Source organism: Nuphar pumila, chromosome 12, assembly GCF_984573655.1.
Source record: "Nuphar pumila chromosome 12, dmNupPumi1.hap1.1, whole genome shotgun sequence".
Lineage (NCBI taxonomy): Eukaryota > Viridiplantae > Streptophyta > Magnoliopsida > Nymphaeales > Nymphaeaceae > Nuphar > Nuphar pumila.
This window is the reverse complement of record NC_143260.1, coordinates 82,345,196-82,368,403: the sequence shown is the minus strand read 5'-3', so window position 1 is coordinate 82,368,403 and position 23,208 is coordinate 82,345,196. Positions and strand designations below refer to the sequence as shown.

The 23,208-nt window shown below is 39.2% G+C and overlaps 1 protein-coding gene and 1 pseudogene across 2 annotated transcripts; both read left to right on the top strand.

Moving 5' to 3' along the window:
• Positions 1–753: 753 nt before the first annotated feature.
• On the top strand, positions 754–6,903 carry LOC149821082 (uncharacterized). 2 transcript variants are annotated; one of them, XM_089982279.1, is made up of 3 exons: positions 754–1,878; positions 6,552–6,765; positions 6,853–6,903. In XM_089982279.1, the coding sequence occupies exons 1-2, from the start codon at positions 1,147–1,149 to the stop codon at positions 6,750–6,752; spliced, it is 933 nt and encodes a 310-aa protein (XP_089838405.1). In that variant the 5' UTR covers positions 754–1,146; the 3' UTR covers positions 6,753–6,765; positions 6,853–6,903. The 2 variants fall into 2 exon arrangements, with proteins under 2 accessions (XP_089838405.1, XP_089838404.1); XM_089982278.1 differs by having other exon boundaries at positions 757–1,878; positions 6,552–6,903.
• A 7-nt stretch (positions 6,904–6,910) lies between these two features.
• LOC149821081 (lysM domain-containing GPI-anchored protein 1 pseudogene) lies at positions 6,911–22,718 on the top strand (annotated as a pseudogene).
• The last annotated feature ends 490 nt before the right edge of the window (positions 22,719–23,208 follow it).

The window sequence follows — 23,208 nt, the reverse complement described above, 5'->3', positions numbered from 1 at the left end:
AGGATATCATCATCATCATATATTCATAGCAGTAGTCACATCATCACAATATTATGCATGGACCTAAGGAAGATAGATCTTGAATATAGGCTCAGATTTATATGGATCTAGATCAGATCCAACCACCCCCTCCCCAAACCCTAGTTTGCAGGATTTGTGTGGAACTAGTGGGAATGGAGATGCCATTAATTAGGGATGCACATGAGCCGGGTTTGACTTGTTTCGGCTGGGCAATAAGAAGTGACTTCAAGTTGAACACATTATAAACTGTGTTTAAAGTTTTTTTTTTTTAATGTGTTAAAAGTTTATTTTTAAAAAGGTAAACGGTGGGATTTGAACCCATCATTTTCAAATTGAAAGAGACCAAAAAACTCATTGACGGTAACTTTTTTTTGTGTTCTAGTGTGAAAAATAATATACAAATATAAATTTTAAATTTTTTATATAACTATGTGAATCGAACTTAATCGGGTTTATCAAGCCTAATCAACTTGGATTACATGTTGAATGTTGAAGCTCGGCTTGTTTAAGTGTACTGAACGTAAACCTTTGTTTAAGCTCGATTCGTTTATTTTTGGAAACTGGTCGACCCCGAAATAGCTCGGCTCGTTGTGCATCCCTACCAGTAATCTGATGAGAGAGAGAGAGAGAAAGAGTGAGTGAGTCCCTAAGATTTGGACAAAAGGCATCCCAATCAATCGGTCTTGGCTATTCTTGGATCCAGAATCATCTCCCCATATATCTTTCCCATCTTTCTGGTCTTCTTCAGGCACTGTGTTATCAAAGTATCAACATCAAAGCAGAGAGAGAGAGAGAGCATCACTACCATTATCATCTCCTATAGATCTTTTGTGTCATCTCTCTCTCTCCTTTTTGGAATTCCAGAGACATAAGCAAAGGTCAGAGTCTGATTGCTACACCCCATTTTTGCATTGTCATCCATCGTCCCCTGAATCGGACGAATGGATGTGATAGCACCCAACCGATGTGATGCTTCTACTTGAAAAACCCTCGACTTGGTAGTTTCTGTATGGAGGCAAACCCTAACCCTAATCCTAACCCTAACCCTAATTACAGAGTGCAGGCATCTGCTTCCGAAACCCTAATCCCCAAATCGCCGTTACCCACTTCCTTTTCCCTTCTCCAATGGCCGACGCCGCTGCCATCCTCTCCGGCGACGAAGGCATCGAGGGTGTCTCTCACGACGGCCTGAAATTCTGGCAATTCATGGTAGCCGGGTCGATCGCCGGTTCCGTCGAGCACATGGCCATGTTCCCTATCGATACCCTCAAGACAAGGATGCAGGTGTTGGCTTCGGGCTCGGGCGGCTCCGTCGGGCAGGCGCTCCGGTCCGTCGTGAAGGTCGAAGGCGCCCTCGGTCTCTATCGGGGCATCGGCGCCATGGGTCTCGGCGCAGGGCCAGCCCACGCCGTCTACTTCTCTGTCTATGAGCGGTGCAAGTCGCTCCTTGGTGGGAATTTGCCCGGCCACCACCCCCTTGCCCACGCGGTCGCCGGCGTCGCTGCCACCGTCGCGAGCGATGCGGTTTTCACCCCCATGGATGTTGTGAAGCAGAGGCTGCAGCTCAAGAGTAGCCCTTACAGGGGCGTGGTGGATTGCATCGGGAGGATAATGAGGGAGGAGGGTCTGAAGGGTTTCTATGCTTCGTATAGGACAACCATTGTGATGAACGCACCCTTTACCGCCGTCCATTTTGCTACCTATGAGGCTGCCAAGAGGGCGCTCATGGAGATTAGCCCCGGCAGCGCGAGCGAGGAGCGGCTCCTCGTTCATGTGACCGCAGGGGTAGCAGCAGGAACGCTTGCGGGTGTCATTACGACTCCATTGGATGTCGTTAAGACGCGGTTACAGTGCCAGGTATTGTTGGTGATCATGGGAAGCTCAAGTTTTGATCTTTATGGGAATATTGTTTTGGAGTGATTGAAATTCTTTTGGTTGTTGGCATAGATTCGCTTTTTGAAGCTTTGATGTGATTGGCTCGTGGTGTGGAATTTACTAATACTATTACCATGGGCTTCTCCGTTAACTCAATTCTTTAGTTTGATTGTTAAAGGAGAAACCGTATGGTATGTTATGGTGTTTGTATTATAGTTATGGCCCTATTGTTTTTTTTTTTTAATTTCTCCTTCTGTGAGGTGTGTGTGTGTTGTGTTGTTGTTTTCATTTAATAGATTTCCTTCTAGAAGGATTAATCTGGAGATGGTTTCAAATCTATATATGAAAAGCAATTTGTCTGAATAATCCATTATTAACACTATTGTGGATTAAATCTTATTGCTTTTACTTGTATAGAATGATAATCTTTCAATCTTGATTTCCTTCACTCGTGTTTCATGAACTAAAATTTTGTTCTTAATTTGCAGAGCTTATGGTGATAACCAAATCATTCTTCTCACTTTTGACGTGTTTATCTCCTAATTTTGGTCTTTCTTTCTTTGCCTTGGAATTAGTTGCTCGCTGGCTCCTGGATGTGGCTCTGGGATCTGTTGAAGCCCTAGTTTTTTCATTTCTGTTTTTCTTGGATAGCCTTCAATTATATGATACTGAAAGATTAGCTGATTTGTATCCTTACTGTAAGTAGGCAGTAGCACCTTTGGGTGCATTTGGATTTCCCTTGTTAGTTAATAGCCACATAGTTATTGTTAATAACCTTGAGAAGTTTGTTCTAGTTTTTGTTTTGGTATCAGGCAACCTTTATTTTTTAGCTATTTGGTGTTTGATTAGTAGAAAGCAGTGAGAACCACAACCTTGTGTTTCTCGATTTTTGTGGTTCATAGCGAGTATGAATCACAATCCGGTAGCAGGTGGATATTGTATGATTTCAGACTGCTGCACAAGGATGCTATGTGTACTATGGCCATAACCTTAAGCAGTGTCATATTTGATGGGTCTTCGATTTACAACAAAATAATACTTGTCAGCATACGTCTGTATGTATCATGGCTTGTTTTGTGTATAAAATTGTGTATCATGATAAATATCTGCACAGGTCTTGTGAAGTTAGTGGACTCGTAACAAAGATGGGAAGTTCCTTTATTCATGTGATAAGAAAATACTAGTCTGGACAAACACCTCTTGGTAGCTGTGATAGGAAAGGGAGGTAATGGGAGAATTTTCCAGGGATTCAGGTCCAATTCTTTCGGTTCCATATAGTTGCTTCTCATACATTATTCCTTTTACATGGTTAGATCTGAAAACTGTGATTGCGAACAATTTTCAAAGCATGATAGAGGAGGTGTAGCATCTATCCAGCAATAGTGGAGTGTGGTGAGCGGTTTACAGATTGCAGGAATTTAACATCATAAAGTAAAATATTAGAAGTTGAGGCAAGGTTTTCTGTAGATAATATTGGCAGTAATGGCATGTGAAGTGAGTACTAGTTTAGAACTCAAAGAGGAGAAGATTTGGATGACATATATACAAGAGACAGAATGGGTCAGCTTAATAATGATATTAGATAATAGAGAACTTTGTAAATAAAATAAAAACATAGATTCATCATAATCTGGCAATATATTGGACATTTACACCAGATTGTTGAACATGCTTGCAAGTTCTTTGCTACAGAGATGATGGAAACTAGGTAGTTGATACTTCCATTCTAAACGGTACTTAATTTTGTGAACAAGTTGCAGTTATAGTCCCTAAAGCCATGCTTGAAAAGAATAAATGGCAGAATGGTTGGTTGTGGGGATCAAGTTACCTAGTTGTGTAGGATTTCATGAAGTATTAGAGAATGAGTAATAGTTATCAAACAAAGTTAGCGGAAACTTCATAGATAGGTGGGAAGCATGCTTCCCCAAAAGTCACTTCGGAAGTGCGAAACTCCTCGCTTCCGAAACTTGATAGAAATCCCGATTCTCCCACACTTCTCCTATGTTTCCCACATGTTTCTTCCCTGCTTTCCTACATGATTCTTATATGCTTCTCTCATGCCTTTTTATGTTTTCCATGTGCTCCCTTTCACACTTCCCTCTCACTCCTCATGTACTTTCTTTAAATTGTCAATCATCATTTTTAGATTTTGAGAAGATTTTAAATTTTACATTATGAAATCATAAAATTTAAGAATAATCATTTTTATTTCTTTCTCCTTTGTTTTGTATTTTGCTTTCCATTTGATCTCATATCACTTCCTCTTTTATGTCCGCTGTGAGCAATAGGCCTTTATGTGAGCTGATGCATGATTGTGTTTCAATGCATACTACCTTCTAGACTATGTCACAGGGATTCGGCTAACCAGGTGCTGCACCCACGTCGACGCGATGTGGGTGCGGCACCTAGTGCGGTCAACCCGATATGTAAAAAAAAAAAGAAAACCCCATCGAGGGAGGCTCACCTGAAGAAGAAGAAGAAGACAACGAGGAAAGAGAGAGGCAAGAGGGAGCTCACCTGAAAGGGGCCGGAGGTCGCATTGCAGGCACGTGGGGCTTGCCGGATGTCGGGCTTGCCGGCGTCAGGTGGCCGGAAAACGAACGGGAGAGGGGGGGGGGGGGGGGGAACCTGCGGCGGGGGGAGAAGGCGAGCGAGGAGAGAGAGTGACCAGCGTGGGGAGGGTTTCTCGAATAGAAACCCTACCCTGCGTGCTTATTTAAAGCACGCAGCGATTGTTTTATCAGGTTTGGATCTGGGTTGGATCCAAATCCGACCCGGGTCTGATTTTTTTTTTTGCCACACCCCCGCACCCATGTTTTTTTAAAGTGCTGCATCTCCTCACCCGCACCCGCACACGCACCCGCACCCACACCCACACCCACACCCACACCCTCACCCGCACCCGCACCCGCACCCATGTGACATAGCTTCTAGAGGAAGTTATGTCTATAACAGGGAGACTGCATTTGCAAATGCAGTTATAACTAGACTTCTAGCATGTGTTAATGACATGTGTGTTGGTATAATGGGTGCATGATGAGCAGGTATGCCTGTTGTAATTAGATTTGTATTTCCAGAGACTAGTCTAATTGATAGCAAGTGCGCCTTGATATGGAGCAGGGAAGCGGTGGCTCAATTATTATTTGCTTTATGTGGCTTTGGGGCAACATATTTGATGGCTATCATTTATTTTAACCTGTATACAAGAACTTCTGCGTCCTATTCTTGTATCCTTTCTGTTCATGTTAGCCATTTCATATATGCTTATTCGTTGCATAGTTGGCAAACTCTTGACTCGGGCTCTGATTGGACCCCTACTGGGTCACCGAGTCAGCAGGTTGACTCGGTGACTCGGACAAGTCAGGACTTTGTATTTTATAGTGTAAGCACATGTCTAAGACATGGAAATAACTAAACTTCAAGCTAATATGTCAATAGATATAGAAAAACCTATAATTATTAACTTTTTTCATTGAACAATATTAGATTCTTCATAACAGGTGACTTTATATAAGAATTATGCATTAAAATAATAAAATACATGATAAAAATATATATATATATATAATGGGTTGGATAGGCAGTCCTGAATCGTGACCCAGTTGGGGTCTGATCCGGGTCGACTCGGGCGATTCCCTAGTTGACTCGCCGGTTTTGCCAACTATGATTCGATGGTAGAGAACATTTTTTTGTTGGGAATTTGGTTGACCAGTAAGAGGGTAATAGAATAGCATCTTAAGTTATTTAGTAGAGATATCGTGTCTTGCAGCTGGCCAATGAGCTTTATAATTCACAAACAAAATATGCTCAGTTAGGTTGTCCAGGCCTTTAATTGTGGTAAATAATAATTCTACTACGTCTTAACACCTGAAGTTTGATAACACCACTGCTACTGGTAGAAGTGTAGGCCTATGGTAATTGATCACAAAATAGAGCAGGAGCTCCAATGTCCGTTTTATGGTTTCAATTGTGCAGATGGTTCCAATGTCTGTTGTATGGTTTCAATTGCGCTCTGTGTATCCAATTTACTTGTCATGTCCCCTTATACGCTCTTATTCAGAAACTACACAAAAATATTGTGTTCCATGTCGGTTCAGTCATGTCCATGTGACAGGTGGGATGAATATACATGTTTCTGGATTCGATCCCCAGAAAAGTTGTTTCTTATGTTGTTTAACCTTTCTTTCCCAAAACGGGCAGCTTTTTTAACATGGTTTTTAACCAACAGATTGCCCAGATAGGTATATGGTTTCACAGTGACATAAGACTTGATAATGGAACAGAACAAGAGTAATATTTGTTGTAGGTGGCTTCCATTATATGCGTGGTTATTGTAAATAGTTGTATGGCATGATCAAGTGGCTTATAGTAGTTACGCTCTATCCTGTGAGATGCTGATAGCATGTAATCAATGACAGCAATATTTTATGCTAATATATTGATATAGAGCAAATTGATCAGTGCAAACCTACTATTTTTCTGCTGTTTTTAATAGTATATTTACCATCTTGGTCATTTTATATGATGTGTTAGTCGTTTCTGGTTACTGGTTAGTGAACCTCATTGCTAGAGCTCTGTAGTGCTTGACATTCCAAAATCCTCTTGCTATTCAAGCCTGTCAGTGTTTGGATAATTGTGCCATGTTTTTGTTCCAGGGCGTCTGCGGCTGCGATAGATTCACTAGCAGCTCAATTGGAAATGTGATCCAAATGATTGTTCAGAAAGAGGGTTATGCTGGCTTGATGAAAGGATGGAGACCAAGAATGCTATTCCATGCACCTGCTGCAGCCATCTGCTGGTCTACATATGAATCTGCCAAGGCTTTCTTCCAAGAAATCAATGAGAACGATACATGATTGCCTTCTAAATGTATCCCCTAGTGTTCTATCTGTCAATTGTATCATTATTTTGTATCTTCCAGTTTATGGCAATCATCATTTATTGTTCTCCCCACAGATTGATGCGGAGACCATAAAAGTGCCATGCTATGCCATGGCTTGATTGTTACACATGAATGGATGATTCAGCTATTCCTTTTGTTGTGATGGAAATAACGAGAGAACCTCTGGCTTCACTTGGGAAGTGCGATCAGCTTGATCGGTTTGGTGGAGGATGTGACAGAGAAGTGAAAGCCGTCTGTGATGCATATTTTGATACTGCATTGTTTGGGCATCTCCATCCAAATGACACTCTGAGTTTGCAAATTCGTTTGTCCTTTAGGCAGGAATGTAGATTGTTTATTCATATTTAATCTTAGTTCTCTCTCTCTCTCTCTCTCTCTCTCTCCACACACAAAATCATATAATTCAACTGTTTCCATGACCCATATGTTTGTTACGCTGTCAAACCATAGTGGGAAGTGTTTCTTTACTGAAAATTAGCCATAAAACTGTACAAACATGAACTTTGCAAATTCTAGCCATTTTCAGGGCCCTGCTGTGCCAATCGAATGGCTTTTCTCTATTTAATACCAAGAAGTCTGTCAAAAAATTCAGTTAATAAGAACGTTTTTTTAGTGAATTCTAAGTTCAGGTTTGATTTGTTAGGAAATGTCGAGTTCAAGCTCAAACTTGTGTTTGCCTCAAGTTTGTCCCACAAATCTTTAGCTTGATTTGATTTTGTTCACTAACTTCGTATCAAGTTTGAGCTTTGCTGGGATCGAATGAGATAACCGGTGGATGTCAGGTTAGAATTCCATGGTAGCCATCTCCGAGATTGGCTATTAAAACGGGAATTTATTATTTATTTTAGATAGGTAAGCTGGGGTTGGGCAGGCCCCCACCAGTTATTCAACATACCATTGGGTTTTGAACCTGCATCGTCCCACCACAAGGTGACCTGCACTGATAGCTTCATGGGAAAATAAGCAATGAAATTGTTCTAAAAGACTGTCAAAATTGGAGGCTGTTAGATGAATGTGATGCTTAAAGAGATGTTTTATAAAAATAATATTATTGAAGGTGGCAAGAAGGTTTACCGTGAGTTAAGTGAAGGAAGAAGAATTTAAAACTAAAAATTTGTATAATACATTATTTTTAAAATAAAAATAAAGATGTGTAATCATAGATAAGCCTAATCCTGACTACCAAAAAGACAAAAAGATGAGCTAAAAGGTTCGAGCCAAACTTGGTGTTGCTTGGACTAAGCTTAATTTCTTTTCAAACATGAGACGTGTTTGAGCTTGCATCGTTAATAAGTGATGCTCAAAAGAGATTTTAAGAATTCAAATCCAAGCTGAGCTCGAGTAGCATCATTTGATTATCACCCATAAAACAAACTTATAAAAAACCTCCAAGGTAATCATATGCAGATTTTCGAGAGAATGCAGCATAAATAACTTAGGTAAGCATTGGATGTACCTACAAACGCAATATTTTCATTTATGTTTATTCAATGACAGGAGTTAGAGACAAACCTAGCATTTCCATATTTGACGCTCTTTTATTAATGCGCACAACGTTTTCTCATACAGGACCTTACAAATATGAGGGGCTACATCAATCAGCTGCTACTACTACCAATAAACCCCTCCCAACTTCAAAAATCATCAAAATCATATTTAGTTATTGCTTTGGTGGACATTAAAATGAACACACATATTGCTATTCCCACATGCTTACAAAAAAAATACTTCCCACGTAGGAAGCGATTGAATGTCTTCGTCGTGTACCCAATCTTTTGCTTCCAATGACTAGTCTCTTTGATAGAGAGCCTTGCTTTGGAGATATGCTAGACTAAATTTGGTGGACAAGTAGACCACCATCCAAAAGATCAATCTTGCAGGCTGCACCTAGGAAGCGGTGTCGAACAGACAAGTTTCTTGTACCAATTTTCTTTAGTTGATCTGAGAATAAGAACCCTGACTAGCCTGAGGTTGTCCTGTAACTTTTCTTACTAAAGAACTAAAGAGTATCTGCAAAAAGGCATAAGGAAGATAATGTTAGTTACAAGACATCCTAAAAATAGAAATTTGCACTCTAAAGACTAACAGCAAGTGACAAGATCGTGACAGTGAATATGCATTCACAATCTTGTACAAGAGGTAAAAGCACAGTTTTGAACATGATATGGAAGATCATCCTGAAAGATTGCAGAAGTAAAACTTTTTCTATAAGATTCAGCTCCGGATGGAGACAAAAACATGACTACGACCATGACCATTCATCTAAGAAAAACTAGAGGACAAGAAGACAATCCTTTGGTTGGTCAACCTTAAAAGGAGGACACGTTCCCAGATCCATATAAGATGGCAGCAAACTGGAATATAACAGTAGTAAAAGGTAACATGCTAAAACACTAACCAAATTTGCTCGAGTATCTGAAACTTGCAATGGTGTGAACGTAAAGTTTGTTGCATGACATGTTCATGTGTTAAGACACCTTCACATAAAATTAATATAAGTCACCACAAGAAAATATGGAATTAGCGATGGCATTTAGCGACGGAATTATTCCGTCGTTAACTAGCGACGGCTTAACGAGCAAAATAAATCTGTCGCTACAATCAATAATTTTTACGAAAATAGCGACGGAAATGAATCCGTCTCAAACACCGTCGCTAATTAGCGACGGAGTTTGCGATGTAACGTTTTGTCGCTAAATAGCGACGGATGTGGCGACAGAATAGATTTCATCGCTATTTTGATATTTTGATTTACGACGGCTTAGCGACGGAAATATTCCGTCGCTAAATGTCGCGTAAATCCCTAATCCCATCCCTCTTTCTCTTTTCCTGTTTCGCTCTTCAACTGCTCCCGCCCGCCGCCCGTCGGCCTCTCTCCGACCCCCACCGTCCACCGATCGCCAGTCGCCGCTCCCCGTCAGCCTCCCGCCACCGCCCGGCGACGCGCAGGTAAGCGCTTCCGTCGGCAGGGGGTCGACCCCCCCGCGTTTCCGGAAGGGGGTCGCCTCTCCGCGTTTCCGGCAGCAGGTGGTCGCCCCCCCTACATTTTCGGCTGGCAGGGGGTTGCCCCTCTGCGTTTCTGGCAGGGGGTCGACCCCCCTACATTTTCGGCAGGTAGGGGGTCGCCCCCCTTGCGTTTCTGGCAGGCAGGGGGTCGCCCCCCTGCATTTTCGACAGGGGGTCGACCCCCCTGCATTTCCAGCAGCAGGGGGTCGACCCCCCAACGTTTCCGGCAGCAGGGGGTCGCTCCCCTCTGCATTTTCGATAGGGGGTCGACCCCTTGCGTTTTCGGCAGCAGGGCGCAGGGGGTCGCTCCCCCTGCGTTTCCCGCAGCAGGGGGTCACATCGACCCCCTGCGTTTCTGGCAGCAGGGGGTCGCATCGCCCCCCTGCATTTTCGACAGGGGTCGCCCCCCTGCGTTTTCGGCAGCATGGCGCAGGGGGTCGGCCCCCCTGCATTTCCGGTAGGCAGGGGGTTGCCCCCCCCTGCATTTCCGGCAGGGGGTCACCCCCTGCATTTCTGGCAGGGGGTCGCCCCCCCTACGTTTCCGGCAGGCAGAGGGTCGCCCCCTTGCGTTTTTCGGCAAAGGGGTCGCCCCCTACGTTCTGTGAAACTGCATCTGCCTCAGGTTTTTTTTTTCGGCAGGTGGTGACTTTATTTTAACATAGTGTTTTTTGCAGATTTCTCAACGGAACTCGCTTGTGCCCCGCCACCCGTGGTAAGTAAGTGACAAAAACAATGCAAATTGGGTAAATACCCGTGGTGAGTAAGTGATGCAAGCGCATCACATGTTATTTAATTTATTGGAGGTAACACTTTATTGTTCACACACTCACTTAGTTGTTGATATCTAGGACTGCTTTGTTGGAGTTCGGAGATCATGCTGAGCATGATTTTAATGTATGAGAATAAAAGTGTTCTTATTTTTGGAGTACAGATTTCATGCTAGGCATGGTAGTAGTTAGCGGAATATTGAAGTGTGTTTGCTGTAGGTACATGTTTGACATTTGTTTGATAGGAATGATTTCGATGTATTGCAATGTTTGATGTGATTGTATCCATGCTTGCATGTAGTTACTTTCAATTTGATTATGTCTTCCATGTGAAATTGTATAATGAAAGCATGTTTCAAATGAATGTATCGTGTCATGAATAGTTTGCACATGAAAATATTAAGTTATCAATGCATGCATCATAATTCTTGTGATTGTATGACATCATATATTGCATGATAAATTTGATATTTTCTTCATAATAGCATTCTGATGGTTCTCTTTTAACTGGTTAGGATACTATTCGTAACATCATACGACAAAATGACTGCAAACCGTGAATGGATGTACCGTAGGATAGTGGACAATGAGTTATCGCATGAATATATGGATGGTGTTGACAGTTTTATTGAATTTGCAACGGCAAGTGTCAGTACAGTGGATTCCACAGGTCGGATTAGGTGTCCCTGCAAGATTTGTAAGAATAATCGATTTGTAGAACCTCATGGCGTTAGACATCACCTATACAGGAAGGGTTTTGTGAGTGATTATCAAAATTGGACGTTTCATGGAGAAGAATTTAGAAACAATTTTGATGCACGGGTGAATGTGGAGCACGATAATTCATATATGAATTTGATATTTGATGTCGCAGGAACAGAACTGGGTTCTGCTATGAGTCCTAGTGATGTAAGAACTGCAGTAGATGAAGAATCACCAAACGATGCAGCTAGTAGATTTTATGATTTACTTAGAGATACTGATGAGCCACTTTGGAACGGTTGTGAGAGTCACACTATCTTGTCTGCAGTTCTTCAACTAATGAATTTGAAGTCCGAGTATAATTTGAGTCAATCATGTTTTGACCATTTGTGCATGATTGTGAAAAGTATGTTGCCCAAAGATGAAAAATTGCCACAAAATTTCTATCGTGGGAAAGTTATGGTCAACGCTCTAGGTATGGGGTATAAAAAGATAGATGCTTGTCCAAATCATTGCATGTTGTATTTCAAGGATCAAAAAAATAACATATCATGCCCGTCATGTGGGCATCCTCGGTTCAAGCCAAAGACAAGAGGCAATGGTAGCACGAAATCAAAGGAAGTTTCATACAAGTCGCTTCGCTATTTTCCTATCATTCCTAGATTGCAACGATTGTATATGTCTTCAAGGACAGCTAAACACATGAGATAGCATGCAAATAAAGTTCGACATGATGAAGACAAGATCACGCATCCTGTTGACGCTGAAGCTTGAAAGCACTTTGATCGTACTCATCAGAACTTCGCAATGGAAGTGCGAAATGTTAGACTCGGTCTATGTACAGATGGATTTAATCCATTTGGGGGTAGATCAACTCCATACTCATGTTGGCCAATATTTGTAACTCCATACAACCTTCCACCAAGCTTGTGTATGAAACGTCCAAATCTTTTCTTGTCTCTGTTGATCCCTGGTCCGACCTCACCTGGCCAAAATCTTGATGTATATTTAAGGCCATTGATTGATGAACTAAAAGTACTGTGGGATGACGGTGTTACCACGTATGATGCCCACAAAAAACAAAATTTCAACATGAAGGCCGCTGTTCTATGGACAATCAGTGACTTCCCTGCATATGGTATGCTATCTGGTTGGAGCACACATGGGAGGTTGGCTTGTCCGTACTACATGGAGGATTCCAAAGCTTTTAGATTGAGGCATGGAAGAAAGCCTTGCTGGTTTGAGTGTCATCGTCAATTTCTACCCAGCGATCATCCGTTCCGACGACAAATAAATGCGTTTAAAGCAGGCACAACTGAAACAGAAAGTTCATCCTCAAGATTGTCTGACATAGAGATTCTAAGAAGATTGCGATACTTTCCAGATGTATTAACAAATGCCCGCAGTCCTACACCCTTTCATGGATTTGGGAAGGATCATAATTGGATGAAGAAAACTATTTTTTGGGAACTACCGTATTGGCTGACCCTATTGATACGACATAATTTGAATGTGATGCATATAGAGAAAAATGTGTTTGATAATGTATTCAATACAGTAATGAATATTAAAGTAAAAACGAAGGATAATCCGAAGGCCAGTATGGATTTAAAATTAATATGTAAAAGACCAGAATTGGAACTCAAAGAGTATAATGGCAAAGTACTGAAACCAAAGGCAAAGTACGTGCTCGGACCTGATCAAATAAAACATGTATGTCAATGGTTGAGACAACTGAGATTTGCAGATGGATGTGTCTCTAACATTGCTCGGGCTGTAAAGATTGACGATGGACAGTTATATGGGTTGAAGAGCCATGATTGTCATATCTTTATGCAACGATTGATACCCCTAGCATTCCATGATATGTTAGACAAACCTATATGAGGGGTATTGTCTGAGTTGAGCGGATTTTTCAAAACATTGTGCGCATCAGAGGTCGTAGTATCAGATGTAAAAAATCTCGAGGACTCTGTCATCACCACTGTTTGTCTGCTAGAAAAGATATTTCCGTCAGCATTTTTCGATGTTATGGAACATTTGATCATACATCTGCCATATGAACTAAGGGTTGGTGGCCCTGTGCAATATCGATGGATGTACCCATTTGAAAGATATATGTTTTTTTATATTTGTCTCTTTAATGACAGATATTTAAAGTTTGAAATGTATATTCTTGTCAGATGCATGTTCGACCTAAAAAAAAAGGTTCGTAATAAAGCAAGAGTAGAAGGCTCTATTTGTGAGGCGTACACTTTAGAAGAGATTTCAAATTTCTCATCTATGTACTTCGAACCTCATATTCCAACACGTTACACATGCCCGCCCCGTAACGATGATGGAGAACAAGTAATTGTAGCTGACAAGCTGTCGATATTTCAACCACTTGGGCATGCATTTGGTAGTTGCCGATCAAGGCTATTGACAGATCAAGAGCAAGATGCAGCACACATCTATATTCTTTCAGTGATCGACCCATACATCGAGTAAGTATATGTATATGCAACTCAATTATAAATCCTTGTATGTTCTATATGTGGATACATGTCTCGGTAATATAAGTATTTGTGGTTTGCAGACGATTTGATCTGGAGTTGCAAAGCGAAGTTTCACATCTCACTGATGCAAAAGTACAAAAAGAACATGAAACTAAGTTTGTGGAGTGGTTGAAACAGTTGGTAAAGAAGCTAACATAAATTTTGTACTTATAAACAACACTAAGTTACTTAATTGATCATGATCACAATCATTGTTTATGTCTGTGCGTAGGTTCGCCATGGTGATGTTAAAGATCAAGGAATATGTGATTTAGAAAATGGTCTGACCAAAGTTGTGCAATGCTACAATGGGTATATCGTAAATGGTTATCGATTCTATACAAAAGATTACGGTATAAACAAATCAACGATAAATAGTGGCGTGTGTGTCAAGGGTAACAGCTACGGTGAAAATGAACATGATTACTATGGTGTTATAGAGGAAATAATGGAATTGACTTACTTAGGCATGAATAACAGGGTAACTTTATTCAAGTGTCATTGGTTTGATCCAACTGCAACAAGACTCGACAAAGCTTCAGGCATTGTGGAGGTGAATCATAAATCCAGGTTTGGAACATATGAACCATTCATATTAGCCTCGCAAGCTCAACAAGTTTATTATACTTCATATCCGAGTATAAAAAAGTCAGATAGAAATGAATGGTGGGAAGTTTGCAAGGTGAAGTCCAAATTATACCCCGAGTATGATCAGTTACAGGAAGATGAGTTAGCTGAAGACAACGATTACTATCAATCAGATGATGTCTATGACTTTGCTTATGGTCACGATGTTGCGCATGATATGCATGTCATATCTCCATTGGCCGATGAAACATTCATAGAGGAATATGATCCAAATGATGTACCAAGTGGTTGGGCAAACAATGAAAAAGAAGAAGAAGAAGAAGAAAGTCAAACTAGTGATGAGGATGAATTCTCAAGCTAGTGAGCAAAATTTTATACTACAAACCTCTATTTAAATGCATTGCAGTACTTGATGTGAGTTGTATTGCAATACTTGGTGTGAATGATTAAAAATTTTATTTGAATGTATTGTAATACTTGATATGAATGATTCGAATGCATTGCAATACTTGATGTGAATGATTTGAATTATTTGAATGTATTGTAATACTTGATGCGAATGCATGAGTTGTATTGCAACACTTGATGTGAATGATTAAAAATTTTATTTGAATGTATTGTGATACTTGATACGAATTATTTGAATGCATTGTAATACTTGATGTGAATGATTTGAATTATTTGAATGTATTGTAATACTTGATACGAATGATTCGAATGCATTGCAATACTTGATGTGAATGATTTCAATTATTTGAATGTATTATAATTTATGCAACAAATGATTTGAATTATTGCAATACTTGATGTGAATGATTTGAATTATTTGAATGCATTGTAATACTTGATGCAAATGATTTGAATGCATTGCAATGCTTGATGTGAATGACTTGAATGCATTGCAGTACCTGATATGAATGATTTGAATTATTGTAATACTTGATGCGAATGACTTGAATGTATTGTAATACTTGATGTGAATTATTTGAATGTATTGTATGACATATGTTATTTGTTAGAATATGGTTCGTGGAGGTTACAGTGGTCGCCCATCCAGTAGTAGCCAGGCCCAACCTTCATCTTCACGGGCTCCTGTGATAACTAATTGGATGCTTGATTAGTTCAAATGCGCATTCTGAGAACTTCTAACGTATTTTTTTACAGATGATGTTTCGCCTATAGACGACCCACCTACACCAGTTGATCACACAAGTCAGGAGTCAACACAGGAAGCATGGTCTTCTCAGTCTGGCACAAGAAGACTCATTCGAATAGTGTATATCGATAATCGACCGTAAGTATTTTGTTTTCAATTATTGCATATCCTATAAATATTTTATATTGATATTTACTGTGTAACAATTCATGTGCAGCACGAGGTTTGAGCCATAAGAAGTAGTACGGGAGATTAGGAATTCACTTCTTCAACATCTACCAGGACCGGTTGCTCAAGGGAAAGAGTACCCAAAGGAGGTGTTAGACAAATTGTGGTCCTCATTCACGGTATACAGTTGTTCCTCATAGTTAATGTGTTTCATATTTAATTTATTTAAGTAATGTCTACTAACTTTCTGAAAATATTTGTAGGCTTCGAATCGCTTCGCAACTACGGTGGAAGAAAATGATGCAAGGAAGGTGTGGCAGAAGGTGCCGCCAATCGATTTGCAGACATGCTGCACACTATGAAGACTGCAGCAAAAAAAGCATCTGGCGTAGTAGATGATCCATTACTGTGGAAGGGACATGACCCTATTACTATCAGGAGAGATTACTGGGATGAAATGTGCGATAAGTGGGCGGGAGATGCATTTAGAAATCGCTCTGCGAAGGCTGCACAAAATCGATCGAAGATGCCCGAAGCCCATCTACACACAGGTGAATCTAAGACATTTGGGAGCCACCTGAAGAAAATGGTAACTCATCAATATATAATATTAATTTTATAAGTATTGTTGCAAACTTGTGTACTAAATCTTTTGTCATTTAACTTTGCAGGAAGCAGAAAAAGGAGGCAGTGTACCATATAAGGATGTGTTTGTAGAAACACATAAACAGAAGACCACGGGAGTCTTCGTATTAGAGAAGGCGAGAACGACAACGGTATGTATTAATTCTATTAATAATCATTGCAATATATATGCAAGTTATCATAATGTTATCATTAATTATTAATGAATACTTTAAACATTATTTTGTAGGAGGCATATGAGCAACAGATGGTAGAGCGATATGGCGATGACGCTACTCAGCATCCATCATTTGATCCTACAGCATGGGTGACTGCAGCAGGTGAACCCAAAAAAGGTCGCGTGTTCGGGTTTGGGAGTAATATGAACACTTCACCAGTTATTGCTTCTTTCAGTTACGGCTCACCGACTTCTTGCGCCGACATAAGCTCCAAGCAGCAGACTATTCTTTCCGGTGATGATGTACGCCAGATCGTTACGGAATCACTGAATAACTATTTCCATGACACTGTCGCCCCCTTTCTCCGAAATGAGATCAACAATCTTGTTCTGAACAGAGGATCTTCGATTCCAGGTCCCTCTCAGGTATAATCACATATTCAGTTTTTTGTCTGCCTTAGAACACATATGAGCATAATTGAATCACATATATAACTTTTTGCCTGCCTTAGAGCACATATGAGCATGATAGAATCACATATAGAGTTTTTTGCCTGCCTTAGAGCACATATGAGCATGCTATAATCACATATAAATTTTTTTTCCTGCCTTAGAGCACATATGAGCATGCTATAATCACATATTCAGTTTTTTGACTGCCTAAGAACACATATGAGCATGATAGAATCACATATAAAGTTTTTTTGACTGCCTTAGAACACATATGAGCTTGCTATAATCACATATTCAGTTTTTTGACTGCCTAAGAACACATATGAGCATGTTATAATCACATATTCAGTTTTTTGACTGCCTTAGCACACATATGAGCATGATAGAATCACATATAGAGTTTTTTATTGCCTTAGAGCACATATGAGCATGCTATAATCACATATAAAGTTTTTTTGCCTGCCTTAGAGCACATATGAGCATGCTATAATCACATATTCAGTTTTTTGACTGCCTAAGAACACATATGAGCATGTTATAATCACATATTCAGTTTTTTGACTACCTTAAAACACATATGAGCATGCACAAATCACATATAGAGTTTTTTTACTGCCTTAGAACATATATCATTTATGATAGAATCACATATAATTTTTTTTGCTTTGCCTGCCTTAGAGCACATATGAGCATGCTATAATCAGATATTTAATTTTTTGACTGCCTTAGCACACATACGAGCATGATCGAATCACATATATAGCTTTTTGTCTACCTTAAAGCACATCTGAGCATGGTAGAATCACATATAGAGTTTTTCTAGCTGCCTTAGAACACATATGAGCATGCTATAATCACATATTCAATTTTTTGACTGCCTTATCACACATATGAACATGATAGAATCACATATATAACTTTTTGCCTGTCTTAGAGCACATATGAGCATGATAGAATCACATATAGAGTTTTTTTATTGCCTTAGAACACACATGAGCACATGATAGAATCACATATAGTGTGTAATTTATTTCATTATATTTTGTTTATCAATACTGACTGTTCTTTTTTTGTGTAGGCTGCTAGCGATAATCAGCGTAGCGGAGCTGAAGGGACAGATAAAGGCAATGAACAAGAAGATGCACAAAATCTTGGTGATGATTAGAGAACTGTGTTGAAGAAGTTCTATTTTTTTATGTTTCCTAATTGTAATTGTTGAATTGTAAATAATTAAACTTGTTAATTTTAAGGTGGAACGATTAATTGTTGTAGATTCTTTTTATATGGAATTTTTTGTGTGGTTTGTTTTTATTTACAGGAAATATAAATTGTACAGGAAATATAAATTGTACCGTTCTCGGTATTTAATTTTCAAATAATTTTTTTTTAATTTTTTTTCGTGTTTGCGACGGATTAGCGACGGAACCATCCGTCGCTATTCATATAAATCTAGCGACGGACGTAAATCCGTCGCCAGTTAGCGTCGAAAAATTCGCGACGTAAGCATACCGTTGCCTCGTCGTCGCTAATCTGTCGCTACGCCTGTTAGCGACGGATTAGCGACGGAATGTGGTCGTCGCTAATCTACTGCTTTGTTGTAGTGAGTGCATCCATAAAGACGTGGCACAAATGACCCAAATATTGTACTAAAGCTGAAAATATGTTATCTGAGAAGAATAGATGAACTGTTTCATCAATAATTGCATAATAGAGGGCCTATCAAGATAAATTATGTTGTTTTGTGGTGTTACCTTTATCAATGTATTTTCAAAAAGATATTTTTATGAAAAGTATTTATGAAAGTTGGTTACCAAATTTTAAAAATTCAACTCTCACAAGTAGTGAGAACCGGGATCGAACTCGAGGAACAAGTTTGATAAACTTTGTATTCCACTCAATTCGAATTATTTATTGCCTTAAAAAGAAAAATTAAAACTAATTGCAATGTTCAACAATGAAATATTAAAGTGCTTATTACAACCCAATGATTGAAAATGAAATTAATTATAAAATTTTAATGTGGCAAAAAATGCCCTAATTAACTAGAAAAGAAAAATGCTAAAAAATATAAAAATAGAGCTTTTTCGCCTTTCGCCTCATCACTTTAAATCCAAATTCACTTCTCGTCAGCACTATAGAATCAACAAATGACTCCTTTCTATAAAAACAATCAACAAAAACACAAAAATACAAAATCTACACTAATTTGGGGTTAGCACATGAAATTACAGTTCTACCATTGACAATTCCAGAGTTTCCTGTCAAGATAGGTTTTTGTAATTTGGCAGAAACGAATGTCAATTGGATTCAGATTCTTCTGAAAATTTTCAGATATGATCTCAACACATATAGGAAGAGAATCCAATTTACGGAATTGAAAAATTCCGTGCGAAACTCGAGTTATTAATCGATGAACAACAATTTCAAAATGCAGAAAATTGCTGTCAAATTTTCTGACAACTTCTGATATCCAACAAATTTAAAATAGTAAGACAGATTGAAACTGAACAAAAATTTCATCGAAAAAACTAAATTTGTTCAGAAATCCAATCCACTTTACGGATTTAGATTCAGAGTTTGTAAGCTTCAGATCTATCAAAAACAAAATGCGGAAAAATACATGAAATAAAATTGCAGAAAAACAGAATTACCGGAATATGTCGCCAAAAAAGCTCAAAACGGACCGTGAAACAGAATCTGATGTTGCTGAATTTTTGTAGAGAGAAAAAGGACTCAAGCAAGACTCAGATCCATTTTACGGATCGTGATTTGAATTATGAAAACTGTATTTATAATCAAAACAAAAAACTACAAAAAATCAGCAAAAACGAATTTTCAGAATTCCGATTTTCACACTTTGATCTATTGAATTAGATCAAAGAATGAATGATTTGGAATTCATAGAATGAAATCTAACTCCAAAATGATCTAATTGCAGAATTAAAAACAAAAACACAAAAATTAAAATGCAATTGAAAGAAAGAAACTAATCTAATTCACAAGGGCTGATCGATCCATTGAATTGAGCAAGAGGCAATTACATGGATTGATTGGTCTCTTTGAATGAAAATTGATCTAAAAGCAATGCTACAACAACTAATTGCATTACTGAAATTCTAAAATTGCAGAATAATTAAATCAAATCAAAGACAAGAAAAATAAAAAAGGAGACACACATTCACCATGCGTGAATTGGAAAGAGGGAAAAGCGAATTCACCGAAATACAAGATCCGATGAATTCGATGATTTGGTTGAGAGAGAATGATCTTCAACGAATTACGGATGTGCAACCCTCTTTCGGATTGGTCTTCATATAGATCTTTATTGCTTGATGAGAAGAAAAGAAGAAGAAGGGAGAAAGAAGAGAGGGAAAAAGAGAGCAAAAGAGAACTTGGATAAAATGGGAAGAGAGAAAGAGGATTAGGGCTCGCGTGAAATGGGCTGAATACCCCTTTCACGCCCCCTAATATGACTTTATAGTTTAAAACTAGGTTTTAAAAAGAATTACAAATTAACTACCCTAATTTTTATTATTTCCAAAATAGAACCTAGCTAACTAAAATTTGCAAAAGGAGGGGTTGGCGCCATTTTCAAAAGAGGTTTCTTGAAAAGTTTAACTTGGACTTGGGTTGGAGTATTTGTTGAACATGTTTGAATTGGATCCATGATCCAATTAACATGTTTTGGACTAGATCAAGGTCCAAATTGCCTTGGGATTCACTCTAAAACCGTAAAACGGTCGTAACTTCCTCGTTTTAACTCCGAATTGCACAAAATTCGAACCATGACTTCTTTAACTCTGAAACATTAAAAGCATGAAATGTAAACCAATAAAAGATGCTAAAATGCATGATTTTATGTATTAATAATGGATACATTATCATGCATTATCATGCATTATCATTTTGTATCGTATAATAGCAATTTTGTATTTAAGGATATTTTGTCTAAAATTATTTTTTTATTGAGATCAAACATCCTCATGCAGTCTATAGTTGTTGTTTGGTGCAGAACAGGACAACCCCTAAGTGGGCTCACATATCCATAGAATATTGGTTCCTTTTAACAACCACAAAGGCTATCAGTTATTTTGACAAACATACCTGTACATGTGCTAAATCACTACTCCAAATGGCATAATTCAAGATTGTTAAGTAGTACACACACACACACACACACACACACATATATATATATATATATATATATATATATATATATATATATATATATATATGGTTCATATTGTTAAGATAAGCCTCTAATATATATATTTGTAAACCGGAAAAACCATTAGGGCCTGAGTGCTTATTTTTATGTTTCTTTTTATTTTTTTGTTAATGTAAAATGTGTACTGTGATTGGGCAGCTCCAACTATCTGTTGGAGACCGTTGGGAGCAGCCCAACAACTAGTTGGGCTGCTCCCCATGACTTGTGTATTATAAATAGGGCTTCAAGCTCTTGCATTTTCCAATGCCTTTAGAGCATTTCTTGTGTAGGTGGTGTGGCTTGATCAATCAAGTGTTCTTCTTAGTTGGTTGTGTTCTTGTAAGTCCATAAGTGACATTTATTTACTTTTGTTCTATTTCATTACAATAAAGTATATATATAATGTATATATATTTTATTTATAATGATATAATAGGTAAATATCCATTAGAAGTATTTTTATTATTTCAATAATTGTAATAGGTTGTGCCCTAAGTCACATGGGTGCGGGTGCGAGTGCGGGGGTGCGGCAGGGCAAATATATATATATATATATATAATTTTGAAGTTTTAACAGTTAACATTATCATAATTTAACAGTTAGCATTATCATAATATCATTCATCATGCATACAATCTAAGTCACAGGGACTCAGCAAAACAGGTGCCGCACCCTCGTCGAGGCAACGCGACGCGGGTGCGGTCAACACGACCCTGGGTGCGTTCAACGCACCCAGGGTCATTTTTGTCCACTTTTTGGCGTTAAAAAAAAATTCCCCTATGAAAAGGAGGATTAGGGCAAAAAAAATTTTTTGCCCCTAATCTCTCCTCTCCTCTCCCCCTGAGCTTGAGCTCTCTCCTACCGACTTCCCAGCTCCACCTACCAGGCTCCTCCTCTCCTTTCGCAGGTACGTACCCTCTCTCGCTCTCTTCTTGTGTCGGCAGGGGAGGGGCTGAGCCCCCCCTTCACCCTCTCGCTCTCTTGTTGGGTCAGCAGGGGAGGGGCCGAGCCCCCCCTCTCGCTCCCTCTGTTTTCAATAGGTGAGGGGCATCTCTGCCACCGCCCTCATCGACCTTGGCCAGCCCCTCAAGATCCCCCTCCCCTGCGCCTGCTTCAACTCCTCTGATAACGGCCTCCCCGCTGTCTACCTATCCTACGTCGTCCAGCCTCCCGACACCCTCCCGACCATCGCTGCCAGGTACAGCACCACCCTCTTTGACCTCATGACCGTCAATGCCATGGGCTCCCCTGCCATCGCCCTCGGAGACATCCTCGTCGTCCCCTTGGCAGGTTCCAGTTGCTCTCGTTTCGTTTTCCTCGATTTCTTTCTCATTTTTCCTGAGAGAGTATAGTCCTTTCTGTGTATTCTCTCGGTGAAAATTTTGGGGTTTGGATTGAATGTAGCTTGTACTTCTTCTGGGTTTCTGAGATACGCTTTCGACGCCGAATTGATCGTTGCGAACGGGAGCTACGCCATTACTGCTAGCCATTGCGTTCAGTGCAGTTGTGGACCTGCCACTATGAAGTAAAACCTCATCCCCTTCCCTCCCCCCTCCTTCTCTTTTCGTATGTTCTTTCTTTGATTGTTTAATATTCAAGCTTTATGCTTAGCTCTTTTATGAATGTGGGGTGCATGTGGTGATTTGCTGGTTATATTATGGGATGTTGAATTTGTTTAGAGTTTTGACCCCTTTGTTTATTTGTTCCATTGAGCTATTTTTGGTAATCGGCTTATAGTAATGTGTTTATTTGTTGCATTGAGAACTATATCTGGTATTCGGCTTATAGGATATGTTTATTTGTTCCATTGAGCTATATTTAGTATTCGCTTTATGGGGTCTGTTTATTTGTTCCATTGAAGCTATATTTGGTATTCGGCTTGCAGGATCAACGTGAGCAAAAAAATGAGGAAAACAGAGGTGGGAGCATTTACTTATTTGATTGATAATTTGATATTTAGGTTGATATACTGTATGCATGATGAATGATATTATGACAATGTTAACTGTTAAATGTTAA

Bases quoted from the DNA above. Each gene is read 5' to 3' on its own strand.
- LOC149821082 (XM_089982279.1), top strand. From the start codon at position 1,147: ATGGCCGACGCCGCTGCCATCCTCTCCGGCGACGAAGGCATCGAGGGT. The intron at 1,879-6,551 runs GTATTGTTGGTG...TTTTTGTTCCAG, and splicing joins AGACGCGGTTACAGTGCCAG to GGCGTCTGCGGCTGCGATAG.